Here is a 17,006-nt window from a genome sequence, read left to right on the forward strand (position 1 = left end):
CAATCAGAGATATTTATTGACCGTTTTTCATGTGCTGGTTGCTGGGGCTAAGCATTGAATATAATTATTTGACTTAACTCATTCACTCACATGAAACCTAAGGCATGGGCATTTTTATTTTACAGAGGAGAAACTGGAAGCTCTGATAGTTTAAGTAATAGGCTAGAAGTCACATAGCTGCTCATGGCAGAACCTGGGTTGGAAGACAGCCAGATTCCAGAGCCTGGGCTCTTTACCACTACGCTGCACAGTCAGTGTAGCAAAGGAGGAGAAGCAAGTGTCTGATTGGAACTTTCCACCCCCACCCCTTCACCTAGCACCACCATCATTGCTAACACTTAGCACTTGCTATAACCTGTGTTTTCTCCCCATTAACTCATTCTCAATAAATACAATTGAGTGTTATTACCCAATTTTACAGATGAGGCAAAGTGAGACACAGGGTGATTAATGACTAGCTGGGGTTATGAAGCTTATTGGCGGGGGAGCTGGGTATGAACCCAGGCAGTTGGCATCACACTCTTATCCATGCTGCTGTACTAACCCCTTACCCAGAGAAATTATCTAAAGTACTTTGTAAGCATTGTGTCTGTGGATATGTGAGCACGTTGTGATGACCTCCACAGGATCTTTATTTCATTAAGTGAAAGATGTGCTTTTTTCACACTCATAAATATACCCATCTGTTTCTTTGAACATAATGTTTTTAAAAATTCTTTGAATTGTTATGCCCTTACAATCCTTTTTGAATTCTCTCTACTGTGAAAGAATTATTGAGCTCTTTATTACATTTAGCATAGTGCCATAATAGGCTTAAAACTGTCCTTTAAGACACCCTTCTGAGAATTCATACTGATTACATGTTCAAAGAAAAAGTTTCTTTGAGAGCCATGGGAGAATGAAATAATTTTACTGGAAACTGACCTTATATTAAATTGGATTAGCTGTGTTGCTTTCAGATGTTTCAAGTACATGGCTTTGTGCATTCATGTTTAGGCAGAAAACAGTGGGGGGTGTGGGTGAGGGTAAGGTGCTGCCAGGCAGGCAGAGAACACAATCACTGAATCCTGTCATTTTCTTACTGCTAGTTTTGCCCCCTAGATGGAAACTCCTGTCTCCCAGCAAGATATTATATCCTGGTCCCTGTTCCTTGGCTTCTGATGAGGAATAGGCTGGGTATGAGTGGTGGCTGTGGACACCGTAATGAGCAGTCCCTTGGGACTAGGATCCACCAAACAACTTATTTTCACCAGTTGAACTATTATAATAATTTAAAGCACATCTTTATTTTATAACTGTACTATGGGTCAGCTTCATAGGGAAGGTCTGAGTCTATGTTCCTTTTTGAACGTGGAGAGACGGACCATGACAGTCTGATTGCTTTCCAAAAACACAATGTTCCCCCTGAAAAATCTTGTGGTGGCCTCTGTGGGCCACACCTTGATGGTATGGACAGGTCAACTGCAGTACTGTCTTTCTCTTCTTCTATGTAAAGAACATTCATTTTCTAAGTTGAAGTAGTAAGATATTACTTACTTATTTATTATTATTTGTTATTATAAGTAAGTAATTATAATTTTGTTATTATTTCTCTGCCATAAAGAATTTTCAAAGATCTGAATTTTGAAGAAATTAAAAAAAGAAAACACTATATGACTCTAAAATTCTAGTGGTCGGCTACAAAGTTAGAGTTTTTCTATCAACCATGACTCCGTGAGGTCTACCATACTTACCCTATTTTGAAAAGCAGTCTACACTCCTGATATTCCCCATCATACTCTCCTTTTCTTCTTTATTCTATAGCATATCACCTTTATTACAATTTAATTTATTCTCTTCAGTATTTTTGTCTGCTCCCTCCTCTCTTCTACTGGAATATAAATTCACTAATGCAGAAATCTTTGTTTTGTCTACTGAAACATCCCAAACACCTAGTACAGTGCCTCAAATATAGCAAATGATCAATAAACAATGAATGAATGAACATTTTCAATTAAAATAAAACTTTATATGATACAGTGTGATAGAAAGCAAACCAGATTTCTGGCTTTTGGAACTAAAAGAATACCCTTTAAAAGGTTTATCTTTTCTCACATATTTGAAACAAGGAGAAATGGTGTAAAAACCATTCATGTCTTACCTTGAAAGCCATTTTTAAAATCTGCTCCTTTCGGTAATAGATCTGGAATATATTCACTGTAGCCACCTACATAAAACTGACTGAAGACATTGAGACTAACAAGTCTTCCCGGGGAGATGGTGGATTTATTTTTATAAGTATCTACCTTCAAAAGAAAAAAAAATCAAGTTATTAAAAAAGGAATTCATTTTCTAAGTTGAAGTAGTAAGATACTCTGTTATTATTTCTCTGCCATAAAGAATTTTCAAAGATCTGAATTTTGAAGAAATTAAAAAAAGAAAACACTATATGACTCTAAAATTCTCTACCTCTCTGCTGGTGTCTCTTATAATGGGTATATTACTATAGCGGTTATGGTTTGCATTTCAATTGAAATCACAATTCATCAAAGATTTGGAGTTGGCATCAGTACCCATGCCTCTTTAGTGTTGCCCTTCATTCTTTCTCATCTGGGATACGGACAGCCTCCTGCTGCTCCTGCTCCACTCAGCTTGACATTCCTGCTGGCCCACTGCTATCTAGCTAAATACCACCACTAGAGTGATTTATAAAAAACTGGGAATCTATTACGGTTCATTTCCTCTTCTTAAATTCCCTGGTAACTCTGATAGCTATCTGCATGAAAATCTAACCTTCTTAGCATGACAACTAAATCCTTTGATGATACGGAACTTGCTTATGTCTAGCCACATCTCTTGCTTTTCCCCATCTGAAAATCTATGTCCCAGTCACCTGCACTACTAGCATCCTTAAACCCGCACTGTGGCCACTGCTTTTCCTCCCCTAACTACTATTTATTTAAAGTTATGCTTAAGCATCATCTCTTCCAGGAAGCATTTTCTGAACCCTTCTCTCCATCCTTATCTGTGTTAGCCATCCCTCCTATTGCCTCTGTACTTCAACACAGATCCAACAATATAGTAGCTGCTCAGTAAATGTTTGCAGGACAAATGAATGGATGACTCTTTACCTTCAGCCAGCCCATTTGGAAGACCCTCCCGAGGTAGACCGTGTGGATTCCAAGGCTCAGATCGAGAGGCTCACTCCTGATAGTTGCTTTGCCAGATCCCAGGTTATAACTGTAAACCACACTGCCATTGTGCAGTCCCACGGCCAGGAAGTCATCACCATTCAACCCTGGAATGAGAATATGCGCAGGGACTGCTTACTGGAATTCAGAAGCCCAGTCAGCTTCATCTTACTGTCTGGTTCTGAATTATAGACCAGTATGTTAAGTTATAATAGACAGCCTTTGTCAGCATGCAGGTATATGCAATTGGATATTATTACTCACAACCCCAGAAACTGCCTGAAGATTAGGAGTTTATTTCTTTGAAGTCATGAGGGTTCTGGTGAATTCAGGGGAATATACCTTCAAAAGTTTATAGGATTAAAACTCTCCTTTTTGTCTGAATGAAGTTCAGTGTGCACTTTATAATAAGTAGAACTGTCCTGGTAGTTAGTGATTCAAAAGACTGAGATAGCCTAGTACCAGCTTTGAAGTTCTTTCTATGATTTGAGGAGAGTATAAAGATGATTTATCTCTGTGGTTGCTCAAGGTATGCTATCATTGTTCTATAGCAAAAGCATTCGACCACGTCCTCCATGACTACTTAGTGACAGATTGTTTCCATGTATTCTCTTCTCTGTGTTTTTCTCCATCTTCTCTCCATCTTTCCACTAGTTCAGGGCCATCCATGCAGCCCAGAAAGTTAGAGGATGTGGAACACTTGGGATGCAGCTCTGATAGGTCCAATGGGAGAAAGGTGGTGGGCAGTTGAGAGAAACCCAGCATTGGGCACCAGGGGAAAGCTGGCAGTGAGTTCAGTAGCATTAGGAAGGTCTGGGGATGGTCAAAGAGAGTAGGTCTTGTCAGTGGGGCAGTGTACACATAGGTCCAGGCAAAGCTTCTAGACCCAGGTGGAGGTGAAATGTCCGTCCGCCGGGAGCAGGGGATACATTGTCCATTTTATGAAGGCATTTTGTGGATGGGGTAAAAGTGGACATTAGTGGACTGAGGCTTGCAGGCAGGGTACTGAAGCAAGGACCTCCAATTGAAAGAATAATATAGAGACATGATAGAAATAAGAGACATAATCATAGAGGACAAAGCAGAATTAAGTCCTAGCACATGGACAAAATTTGTTATGACTATGTATACCTCCTTCTTTCATTTCTAAGGGTGATGACTTCTCTGTTCCCTTGACTTCTATGGTTAGACTGATGAAAGTAAAAGAAAGAACTGCAGATAGGTGTTTCCAGATGGTGTAGGGAGATGGGCACTGCAAAAGGGAGGGCAGAAATGTTATTTAGAGATACTTGAACTCTGCCTCTGTTTACTAGTGGATCTGCCATGGGGTCTGAGAAGGTTTAATTCTGAAAGCTCCTTTGCTAAGTTCCATTGATCAAGTACCTTGGGAACTTAGAGAAGATCTCTCTTTTTCTCCCTCTCTCCCTTTCTGGTGGTTTTTCTCCCACCTGCAATCCTGTAGAAGGGTAACATGTGTGATGGTTAGGTTGGCTTGTCAACTTGGTCAGGTAATGTTGCCCAATTTTCTGGTCAAGCTTTTGCCTCTCCTCCAGCCAACCAGCTTCTCCTGGAGAATTCATCAAAAACCTTCATCAGATTTGCCAGCTTGTAGCCTGCCCTATGGAACTTGGACACATGCATCCCTGCAGTTGTGTGAGACAGTTTTATAAAATCTCATACTATTTACAGATATCTCCTCTTAGTTCTGTTTCTCTAGAGAACACTGACTAATACAGCTTCCGTACTGGGAGTGGTTCTTGAGAAACAGAATCTTTAAAACAGATTTTTACAATTGGTTTCCTACTCTGATTAAACTCAAAGGCACTAATGATCCTATTTCCAATAATCATGATGGCTCTGACAATACATGGCATGAGTTCGTAATAGTGGTATGCAAAATATCACCATTCGATTCTGCTAATCATACATTTATGTGAGGCAAGGCTCTGGGTGACAGAGTTTTTGACACTTTAACAGAGTTTTGTGAAGTTGAAAGGTATGACAATTTTGGCTGGTTGATACTAGATACGCTGGATACAGTTATAAAAGAAAGGGATGAGCCAAAGGCTTCAAATTTGCAGCTTAAGTGCCATATGAAAGACATAAAAGTTTCTATGTGTGCTCTGAAAAACAATCTTTTTTCCTGTGGCCATAGATTTAAGATTTCTGAAAAAAAGACCCAGAGTCTCATTGTATGAGTAGCAGATTTACACCATAAGCTAAATTCTTAATCTTACATGGTGTCTACTATTAAAGTGAGGACATTGATTGGAAAGGAAAATTGAAAATTGGATTGGGACATATAGGTTGATAATGATGGCAGTGGGAACATTGAAATTCTAGATTCTGCTCATTCTTTGCTAGATAAACCTGTAATGATCTGCCTAGAGGAAATGGTCACCCAATCTCCAGCCCTCCCTGAGGAGACAGCTCCCCGTGTTCCAGCCTGCTTGAGGAAACAAGTTCCAGACCTCCAATCTGCCTTGAGAGGTCAGCCATCCAACCTTGCCTAAGCAATTACTCCTTCAGTGCCTGCTAGACCTGTAACCACCTCCCATAGGGAAACAGCCCTCACTCCTCTGTATAGAGAGATTGATCCTGTTTTACTAGATGAAACTGCAAGGGAATGCCCTGAGATAATTGAAAGACACTTCTAATGCTTTTTATAACTCACCTGCCCTATCTCTTTTTTCTTCCAGGCTTATAACTAGACTAACATCTCAACAGCCCTGAAAGGTGAGGTGCAAATGTGACCCATGAAGAAGTGTGCTATATTCCCAAAGAACTGCAAGAGTTTTCTAATTTATATAGACAGAAATATGTGTGGGAATGGATATTAAGGGTGTGGAATAATGGTCAAAAGACTATAAAACTGGATCAGCCTGAATTTATTGATATGGGCCCACAAAGCAGATATTTTGTATTCAATGTTGTAACTTAAGAGGTTAGAAAGGGTTTTAACCATTTTGTTTGGGGGATTGGCTAAAACATGGATCAAAAGGTGGCCAACATCACCTGAGCTTGAAATGCCAGAACTTCCCCGGTATAATATAGATGAGGGTATCCAAAGGCTTAGAGAGATTGGAATGTTAGAGTGGATTTATCATGGAAGACCTGCTCATACACCCTGGAGATGTCCAGAGGGCACTCCTTTTTCCAGGACTGTGGGGAATGAGTTTGTGAGACTAGCTCCATTATCACTGAAGATCTCTGAAGTTACCCTTCTCTGTAGGCCTGATATTACTCTTAGAACTGCTGTCACTGAGCTGGAATCCTCAAACACAATGGGAATGATCAGATTCAAATTGGTAGAAGCCACATAGCACCACTGAATCACCAAGGACAAGGTGGGCGTGGCTGCCATAGTGAAAGCAGCAGTCATAATACTCTGACTCACAGAGAACTATGGCATTGGCTAGTAGATCATGGGGTACCTAGATGTAAAGTAGATGGGCAACTGACTAAATTCTTGCTTGATTTGTATAAACAGAAGAGTTCTATGTCAAGTGAACAGAAGCCTAACTTGAATTACAGAAATAGAGAGTCACAGCTCCTTAATCAATTCCCAGGCATGAGAGTTTACAGACCCAGAGCCCCTTGAATGAGGGGGAGGCCAGCTCCCCTTGGGGAACCACCTTATTATGTTGCCAAAATTTATGCTGTTAATCTTCTTCCCAGCCTTCTCCTAAGAGACCTAAGGCCTTTTTAGCAGGGTAACTGTGCACTGGAGAAAAGGAAATGATCAGATATTTTTGGAGATTATTAGACACTGGCTCAGAAGAGACATTAATTCTAGGAGACTGAAAATATCCCTCTGGTCCACTAGTCAGAATAGAGGGCTTATGACTGGTGGAGTTTTAGCTCAGGTCTGCTACACAGTGGGTCCAGTGTTTTCCCAGATGCATTCTGTAGTTATTTCCCTAGTTCCAGAATACATAATTGGAATAGACATTCTGAACAACTGGAAGAATCCCCACATTGGATCCCTGAATTTTGGAATGAAGGCTATTATGGTAGGAAGGATCAAGTGGAAGCCAGTAGAACTCCTCTACCTAGCAAAATAGTAAATTAGAAGCAATACCAGATTCCTGGAGGGATTATGGAGATTAGTAACACTCTTAAGGACTTGATGCAGGGTTGATGATTCCTACCATATCTGCATTCAACTCTCCTATTTTGCCTCTGAAGAAAACAGATGGGTCTTGGAGACTGACAGTGGATTATTATAAACTTAATGACTCCAATTTCAGCTGCTGTTCCAGATGTGGCATCATTGCTCCAGGAATTAGCACATCCCTTGGGACCTAGTATGCAGCTATTGATCTGGCAAATGCTTTTTTCTCAATAGCTGTCGCTAAGGACCATCAGAAAAGAGTTTTCTTTCAGCTGGCAAGGCCAGCAGTATACCTTCATTGTCCTATCTTGGGGATATATCGACTCTCCAATCTTATTTCATAATCTCTTCAGGGACCTTGATTGTTTCTCTCTTTTAGAAGACATCACACTGATTCATTATATTGATGATATGTTGAATGAACTTAGTGAGTTAAGGCATTTGCATGTCAGAGGATAAGAGATAAATCCAACAAAAATACAGGGGTCTTCCACCTCATTACAATTTCTAGATGTCCAGTGGTGTGGGGCATGTTGAAATATCCTTTCTAAGGTAAAGGATAGGCAGTTGCGTCTGGCCTCTCCTATGACCAAAAAAGAGGCACAACACCTAGTTGTCCTCTTTGAATTTTGGAGACAACATACTCCTCATTTGGGTATGCTGCTTGGCCCATTTGCTGAGTGACCAGAAAAGCTGCTAGTTTTGAGTAGGGTCTGGAACAAGATGAGGCTTTGTGACAAGCTCAGTCTGCTGTACAAGCTGTTCTGCCACTTGGGCCATATGATCCATTGAATGTTGGAAGTGTCAGTGGCAAATAGAGATGCTGTCTGGAGCCCTCAATAGGGCCCTATAGGAGAATCACAGTGCAGGCTCTTGGGATTTTGGAGTAAAGCCTTGCTATCCTCTGCAGATAATTACTATCCTTTTGAGGAACAGCTTTTGGCTTGCTACGGGCCTTAGTAGAGACCAAATGCTTAACAAAGGGCCATCAGGTTTTCATGAAACCTGAGCTGCCTAACATAGGCTGGGTGTTGTCTGACCCTTGGAGCCATAAAGTTGGGCATGCATAGCAGCACTTCATTTAAAAATGGAAATGGTATATATGAGATAGGATTTGAGTAGGTCCTGAAGATACGGTAAGTTACATGAGCAAGTGTGGCCCAAATGCTCATTGGCCCCACCTCCTTCCCCATTACCTTCTCTTTCCCAGTCCAGAGTCATGGCCTCTTGGGAGTTCCTTAAAATCAGTTGCCTGAGGAAGAGAAAACTCAGGCCTGCTTTACAGATAGCTCTGCTTGATAGGCAGATACCATCCAAAAATGGACCACTGCAGCATTGCAGCCCCTTTCTTGGATGTCCCTGAAGGACAGTGGTAAGAGAAAATCCTCCAGGGGGGAAAGCTTCTAGCAGTACACCTGTTTGTTCATTTTGCTTGGAAGGAGAATTGGCCCAAGGTGTATTTACATACTGTTTCATGTTTTATTTCTAATGATTTGTTTGGGTGGTGAGGGACTTGGAAGGAGCATGATTGGAAGTTTGGTGACAAAGAGGTCTGGTGAAGAGTTATGTGGATAGAGTGGGCAAAAAACATGAAGATATTTGTGTTCCATGTGAATGCTCACTGGAGGGTGACTTCAGCAAGGAAAGTTTTAATAATCAAGTGGATAACATGACACATTCTGTGAATGCCAGTCAGACTCTTTCCTCAGCCACTCCTGTCATTGCCAAATGGGCTTATGAACAAAGTGGTCATGGTGGTAGGGATGGAGGCTTTGCATGGGCTCAGCAACATGGACTTCCAGTACCAAGGCCAGGCTGGCTACAGTCACTGCTGAGTACTCAATCTCAACAGCAGAGACATATTTAGCCCTGATATGGCACTATTCCCCCAGGTGATCAGCATGGTAGCAAGTTGATTATGTTGGACCTCTTCCATCATGGAAAGGGTAGTAATTTGTTCTAACTGGAATAGACACACTCAGTATATGGGTTTGCCTTCCCTACACACAATAGTTCTGCCAAAACTACCATCAGTGGATGTATGGAATACCTTATACACCATCATAGTATTCCAAATAACATTGCTTCTGATTAAGGAACCCACTTCACAGCAAATGAAATGCAGGAGTGGACACATGCTCATGTAAAACTGGTCTTACCAGTTTCCCATCATCCAGAGGCAGCTGAATTGATAGAACAGTGGAATGGCCTTTTGAAGACTCAATTACTGTTTTAAATGAGTGACAGTATCTTGCAGGGCTGAAGCAGGGTTCTCCTGGAGGCTATGTGTGTCCTGAATCTGCATCCACTCTATGGTGCTTTTGTACCATAGCCAGGATTCATGGATTCAGGAATTAAGGGGTGGAAATGGGAGTGGTACCACTCATTATTATCTCTAGTGATCTGCTAGGAAAATTTTTGTTTCTTGTCCTTGCAGTCTTGAGTTCTGCTGGTCTGCAGGTCTCAGTTCCAGAAGTAAGAGTACTTCCAAAAGGAGAAAAAACGATTAAATTTAACTGGAAGTTAAGACTGCTCCCTAGACACTTTGGGCTTCTCATACCTCTGAATCAATAGGCAAAGAAGGGGATTACTGTACTGGCTGGGGTGATTGATCCTGACTATCAAGGGGGAAATAGGATTGCAACTACAAAATGAAGGTAAAGAAGAGTTTTCCTGGAATAAGTGAAGATCCCCTAGGGAATCTTCCCCCCCCCACCCCCCCACCAAGGGAGTCTCTTAGCACTATAATATCCTATGATTGAAGTCAGTGGGAAACTGCAACAACCGAATCCAGGCAGGACTTACAATAGCTCAGAAACTTCAGGAATTAAGATTTGGGTCATCTCACCAACTGAGGTGCTTGCTGAGGGTTAAGGGAAAATGGAATGGGTAGTGAGAGAAGTAATGATAAATATGAACCACGGCCATGCGAGCAGTTACAGAAACAAAGACTGTAATTGTATGAATATTTCTTCCTTGCTTTGTTATAACTATGTTTATATTTGTACATAAAGCAATATCTTTGTTTTCCTTTCTATCTTATCCCCTTTTATCATATGACATAAATTGTATCTTTCATGTCATGGTATTTAAGTTATAGGATATTACATTTAACAGTAAATATTACTCAAGGACTTGCACCCTATTCTAGAGTGATTTAGTGTGTTTCTGGTTGTACATAGAACAGTTGAATATTGCTAGGTGAAAATTATATCTGTTATTGCTTTCTATTTAGAGATTAAGTGTGGTTTAACGTGTTGTGTATAGCTGACAAGTTGACAAGGGGTGTACTGTGATGGTTAGGTTCATGTGTCAACTTGGCCAGATGACAGTGCCCAGTTGCCTGGTGAAGCAAGCACTGACCTAACCTTCACTGCAAGGATATTTCATAGACTTAAATCATCAGCCAGTTGATTACATTCATGGCTGACTACATCTAAGATCAACTAAGGGGAGGATCTTCTGCAAAGAGAGACATTTATTCCAATCAGTTGAAGTCTTTTAAGGGAGATAAGATGACTCAACCAGTCAGAAAAGAGACCTTTCATCTCTACTTCAGCCAGTCTCTCCTGGAAAATTAATTGAGAACCTTCATCAGAGTTGCCAGCTTGCAGCCAGCCTTATGAAATTGAATACATGCATCCTCGCAGTTGCATGAGACACTTTTATAAAATCTCACACTATTTACAGATATGTTCTGTTGGGTTCTGTTTCCCTAGAGAACCCTGACTAATACAACATGTTTTTGTTTTTGTTTTTAAATACAACATGCTTCTGTATTTAAAATAAAAAGAACTCTCAGGAGTAACAGGTCTAACAAGTCAGTCAGAAGGGCAGAAAGGATAAAACCATCACTAGAGATTGAACACAGTCTTTTATGCAGTTGTTGGGGTAAAGAAGAAATGGGGAGGGAAGGCTGGGAATGGAGATTAGAGGAGAATTTTCTGTGGGTCGTGAATGGGGATCTTCTAGAGGAACTCTGGTTGGGATTTGAATTGTCTTTCTAGCTGTCTGTGCTGTTGGAATGGCGAGGGTGTGCTCCTCGATGTCCTGGTAGGTGGCAGAAGGGCAGATTTATTTGGACCATACTCTTCTTCCTTTCTGTCTTTTTGCCTTTTTTCCTTTCTCCAGTTACTAAAAACCTGCTTCATATGAGGAAAGCATTATCTGCAAGACCCTCATAGGCTGGTCATGTGGAGACAAGGGGTTTGTCTCCAGTGCACTGGGGAGAAGGGGAGAAGCAGTACAGTGAGGGAGAATAGATTGAGTGGGGAGGAGGGATAGAAAATTCAGAAAGAGGTGATTTTTGAGTTAATTTCTGAGAGAATCCTTAAAATGGCAAGCAGGAGTTTGCTAGGTGGATGAAGAAAAGGAAGATGCTGAAGAGGGATGTTCATTGCAAAGTCCCAGAGGGAGCACAGAACACCATGTGCATAAATAAGGAACTGGGCCTGGTTCACATATACCATCTACAGCAGGAATGGAAACTGAAAAGGCGGAATGGGCCATATCTTGAAGAGCCAATGAAAGGGCCATATCTTGAAGGGCCAAATGCTTTAATGAATGGCTAAATGTTTCACTGAAGACTCTCAGGAACCACAGAAGGATTTTGAATGAGAGAATTTTATTACTTCTAGATTTCAGAAGAATCTCTCTTACAGCAAAATTGAGAATAGAGCAGAAAGGAAGGAAGAGGTCTTATTGGAGACTCATTCAAGTTACTCAATAGAGGAAAGACGAGAATCTAAATAAATTAAGGCAGTGGGAAAGGGAATAAGGGAAAGTGGAAAATTTGTACATGATATGGAAGGAAAATTTGAAACACCTAGATCAGTTTGGGGTGAGGAACTGAAAAGGGAAGAATGGAAGGTTGCTCTAAGGAGCCTGGCTTAAAGAGTGAGGTGGAATGGCATGATCATTGGCAGATAGGAGCCTAGGAAGGGAGCACACATGGAGAAAGAGGCTGACAGTTTCTAGAGACCACTGCCTACAGAAATGTCCCAGAGTGAAGGAGTGGGGCTATACCAAGGGTATATGGAGGACCAGAGAGCCAAGCAGATCAAACAGATGATAACATCCTATTTTCAAGCCACAGAGTAAATAAGAGAAAGAAAAGCAGTTGACTTCTAGGGCTGGCTTTTGGAAGGTGGGTAGTATTTTAGGGACTTGGAGATGCTCTAGGGTGTTTCTTTCCAAACCTGGCAATCCATAACAATCACTCAAAAATACGGATTCTAGAACCTACCTTATTCTTCTTGAATGAAGAATCTTTGAAGCTATATCCTACGTGTATATATGTATATAAACATATATTTTCTAACAGGCTCCCAAGGTGTTTCTGATGAAGCCTAACGATCGCAGTAAGTTCTGTTCTCTAGAATGGCGGGACGGGTGGTCTGCGCAGTTACAAAGGGCTTTGTGTTCAAAAGGGTCCCCTGCTTGGTTTAATGCTCTGCTGTGACCATCTTGAAATTCTGAATACTTTTATTGGGGAACTTGTGTTTTAAGGGATCCATGGGACCAAGAAGCACAACTGTGAGTCAAAGAGACACTCACAAAATGCATGTTTAGCATTTCTTGCCACCGTATTCACATGTGCATTAGTGATGACCGATGAAAACAGAATTCTTGTGGACCCACAATATTGGAAGTTCAGTGAGACTCAAAGCGGGGTAAGCATTTATGTCTACTGACTGAGAAAGCAGGGGAACTAGCCCTGAGAGGCCACATTTTTATTTGAACAGAATTTGCTTCAAATGCAGAAACAAGGCAATGGTATTTTAAGAAATATGAACAACCATGAAACTCAGTCATATCCTTTCTTAATCCTATTACTTTCCTGCATTAGCCAACCACTTACACTGAAAGTGATGACAAAGAAGGAAAGATGGGACAACCCAAAGTTCCTTTATCTTTCAGTCTTTCTTTACTCGGCCGCCAGATGAAGGTGGAGAGTATTGATATAATATGTACATATTGTATCAGGAAGTAATATAAAGATAATTGAGTTAATATTCTACAGTATCCACTGGTCTGGTAAGAGAGAAATACATATGCTTACACAACCTATGAAATATGAATTGCATAATTTTAATGGTTCTGCATATGAGACAAAATCTCATGTATTTGCATTTTAAACTGACATTGCATAATATAAAGATGTATGGAAAAATTCATAATAATAATTTAGTATTTTAATGTTCCTTTACTTAGAAATACATATAGCATTAAGTTAAAATAAAGACCATGAAAAGTTTAGAGAGAAACCACAGAAGGGAAGAAAATGCTTAATATTGGCTCTTTAATGGCACTCTTGCTTTTTGAACAAGGACCCCCACATTTCCATATTGCACCAGGCCATGCAAATTATGTAGCTAGCCCTGAAGAGGGCCCTTCAGTGTGTTCATAAAGCAAACCAGGAAAGAAGAACAAAATGAAAACTAGACTGACCTGAGCTCCGAGGCTGCTGGAGGGTCTCAGTAGGTGGGTGAAACACTGGAACCCACTGGGTTCTGGTGTCTGGTGATGCTGAGGCACACATGAACCTCAAACCCCTAATTCCTCAGAGAGGAGCTTTCGGTGAGATGGGATTATAGATTATAGAGGCAGTGTGGTCAAGTACAATGCGATGGGCTTTAGGGTATAGCCCAGCTCTGCCATTTACTAAACTGTGTGTCTTTGAGCAAGTTACTTAATAACTTGGTGTCTTCATTGGCTCATCCTTAAAATGGGGATAATATCTCTTAAAATTCTTTTTAGGATTAAATGAGACTTGATTTGTAAGAAGCAGCTTCAGTGTCAGCCTGGGCCATAGTAGGTACTCAATGAATGCATGCTTCATTCCCCTTTCGCTGGACTATGGCTTGACCTCAGTTTGTATATCCCATTCTCTTCCCCTCCTTCATTAATACCAAGCTGGGGAAGCAGGCATTCCTGGGCCTGATGCTGGAGCAGCATCCACTCCCCAGTTAACTTCTAGAGTGAGGGGGCAACAGCAGGGTTTTTCTCTTTTTCTTTAAAGCTATAGGCCTGAGTGCTTCAGTGCATTCTTCTGAGCTAATTAAAAAATTTGGAGGGTTGGCTAGGGAGGTGAAATGAAGTGACTTGATGGCATGATTTGTTAACATCCTCTTAAATGTTTTTTGTCAATTTTCTGACATTTCTTGTAATGGGAATTTCTCTGCTTAACAACACAAATTAATATACGTAATTGTGTATTTTCAAAGAACCACCAATGCTATAGAGTAATTTCATTCTTAAATTCAGTATTCTATTATAACGTTGTCCCATGAGTAGTTTAGAGAAACATGTGGGAAATTTGAACTTTTGTACTTGTCAAGTCACATAGCAATAGCTGGTGTTTGTCATTTATATAGAAATGTGTTGCGATTGACATAGTGAGAGATTTTTCATAAAAAGAATTCGAGTAAAGTTTATTTTTCATACAGAATACAAAGCCATAATGAATCTTGATGAAGATAAACTTAGGAAGGAGATTTTCAGACAAGGCAAGGAATACTTGCTGGATATTACTTAGGGAATGGTGTAAGAAGGAAGGGATTTAGAGATTATGTTGTGCACTTGGTAAAAGAGGAAGGAAGGAAACAATAGGAGATGACTTTTGAAATGTAAGGGGGAAAAACCCAAACACTTGATGTCTCCTTGGCTTGGAAAAGTCCTAAGTTCAATTCAACAAATAGTTTAGAAGAGAGTTTTAAATCAGGTGTGCTGTGGTGAGCCATGGTTAGCATGATCACAGCAACTTGTAACATTGATTTGAGGCAGCCTCTGTGGGGGAGAAGATGAGATGGGGAGGTCAGAATAGCATTGGTCTTTTTAGGAACAGAGAACAGTGACGAGCAATGGAACCAAGGACTTAGTATAAGTGAAGAAAGGGATGGTGATGATGATAAAAAGTGGAAAGAAAGTGAAGGATGCGTCCGTGGATATTCTGGAAAAAAGAGTAAAGGGGTTGAGACAAAGAGTTGCCAGGCTATTCTAAGCTGCCTCAGATGGTCCTTAGAAGTGTGTGGTGCAAGAGAGCTGGGTGGTGGGGATGGAATGAATAGTAAATATATAAAATCTTGGAAGGAAAAAATAAAACAAAATGTTTGCATCATAAACATAAGATTGTAGTTAAGTTTATGATATTTTGTTCTCTACATTTCTAAGAAGCCCTCAAAAGGACTCATGTATAAAAGAACAAACTTGAGCCAATGCATTTGAAAGAATTTCTGGGCTCTCCTGTCCTGCTGTTTCTCTCACTGATTGTGATTGATCATTGTATATTGTAACTCAGAAAGCTGCAAATGCATGTGGTCTCACTTGGACTGCTTGGAAGGCTGCTCCAGGAATCAGAATCACTTGTGGGGGAAAATGTAGATGCTCACTCTTGGGTGCCCTGTGTAAGGTTTCAGAACAGTTTGGAAGGCTATTCCTTAGATTATTCTCAGGGTGAGTCCAACTAGAGAGGAAGCAGATTGGGAATCTAAAATACTTATATTAGGTGCTGAGAAATCCATGTGTATTTCAGCATGCTTCAGTTAATTCTAAGGTTAATGTAACTTTTTTATTTTTTTATTTTTTTGCATGCACAGGCACCAGGAAACGAACCTTGGTCTCTGGCATGGCAGGCGAGAACTCTGCCTGCTGAGCCACCATGGCCCGCCCGAAATTGTAACTTTTAACATCAGAGAAAAATGGTAATTTCATTTAGCTGTTTTAACAACATTGTCATTTCAATAGAAAAAATAAACTTTCTGAAGTATTTCGTTTAGAAGGGAAGATTTAATAGTAAAGAAACAGGGGATGTGATATTATTATTTCTTCAGACTTTTCTCCCGACATGGTAAAGTATTATCATGTGCTAAATCTAATTTACCCCTCTGAAAATGATAATGGACTTGGAAACCATAGAGTTAAGCTAAGTCTCAGTATTACAAGGATGTTTAATGTTGTTCTCTTTGCTGATTTGCCTTCTGGCTGCTCAGTTTCTCTTTTGAAAGAATGGTGGTGACAATACCAATGCCTCACAGGATTGTCTCTAGCATTAAATGTTTTAAATGATTGTTCTAAATGGATTCAGAAATTCTAAGTGGCAAGTGGATTTTTCCTTTCCCTTTTCCCTCTCCTGCTGTGGGTGGGAGAGAAGGACGTAAGCAGAGCATGAGATAATTCTGTGATACTCTCGTTGAATAGACCTTTCTTAGTGAATGAATACTTGTTACTGATGGGAGTTCTGTTCTATAGCAAACTTTACTCTTATGCAGACACTTTATGGACACATTCATTGACAGTTCTAGGGCTTGGAAAGCTTTTAGATTTCTGAAAGAGAGGAAGAATTTTTCTATCAAATACTGTTGATACTGCAGTACAGCAATGCTGACACACAGACACCTAGGTGAACATAAGTCAAGTTTAGCTGACTGTCCAAATGGCTCTGAGAAAAGCTTTTAGGAAGAAAGCTGAATTAGATATAAATTGAGGGTTAGATAATGGGTGAAGGATTTTAGGAAAATAGCGAAAGAAAATAATGGAGTTTGAATCAAAGCTAAAACGATGCAAAGGAAAAATGTAGCTAAGTGAATATATGAGAAACAAAACCCAAAAGAATGAAAGCCCCACCCACCAAAACATTACAAATGGAATGGTACAGGATCCTAGATACTTGAGCCACTTTTATTCAATATTAGGAATGACAGTGTCTGCTTCAGGGATAATAA

General features: G+C 40.3%; 1 protein-coding gene across 1 annotated transcript in view; it reads right to left on the bottom strand.

The window, feature by feature from the left end:
- The window catches only part of EYS (EGF-like photoreceptor maintenance factor), a 1,737,133-nt gene that overhangs the window by 108,691 nt on the left and 1,611,436 nt on the right, over nucleotides 1-17,006 (bottom strand). Inside the window, 2 exon segments of the mRNA XM_077159432.1 lie at nucleotides 2,141-2,285; nucleotides 3,111-3,277. Coding sequence (XP_077015547.1) covers nucleotides 2,141-2,285; nucleotides 3,111-3,277 — 312 coding nt within the window.

This window comes from Tamandua tetradactyla, chromosome 5 (assembly GCF_023851605.1).
Source record: "Tamandua tetradactyla isolate mTamTet1 chromosome 5, mTamTet1.pri, whole genome shotgun sequence".
NCBI classification, from domain to species: Eukaryota; Metazoa; Chordata; class Mammalia; order Pilosa; family Myrmecophagidae; genus Tamandua; species Tamandua tetradactyla.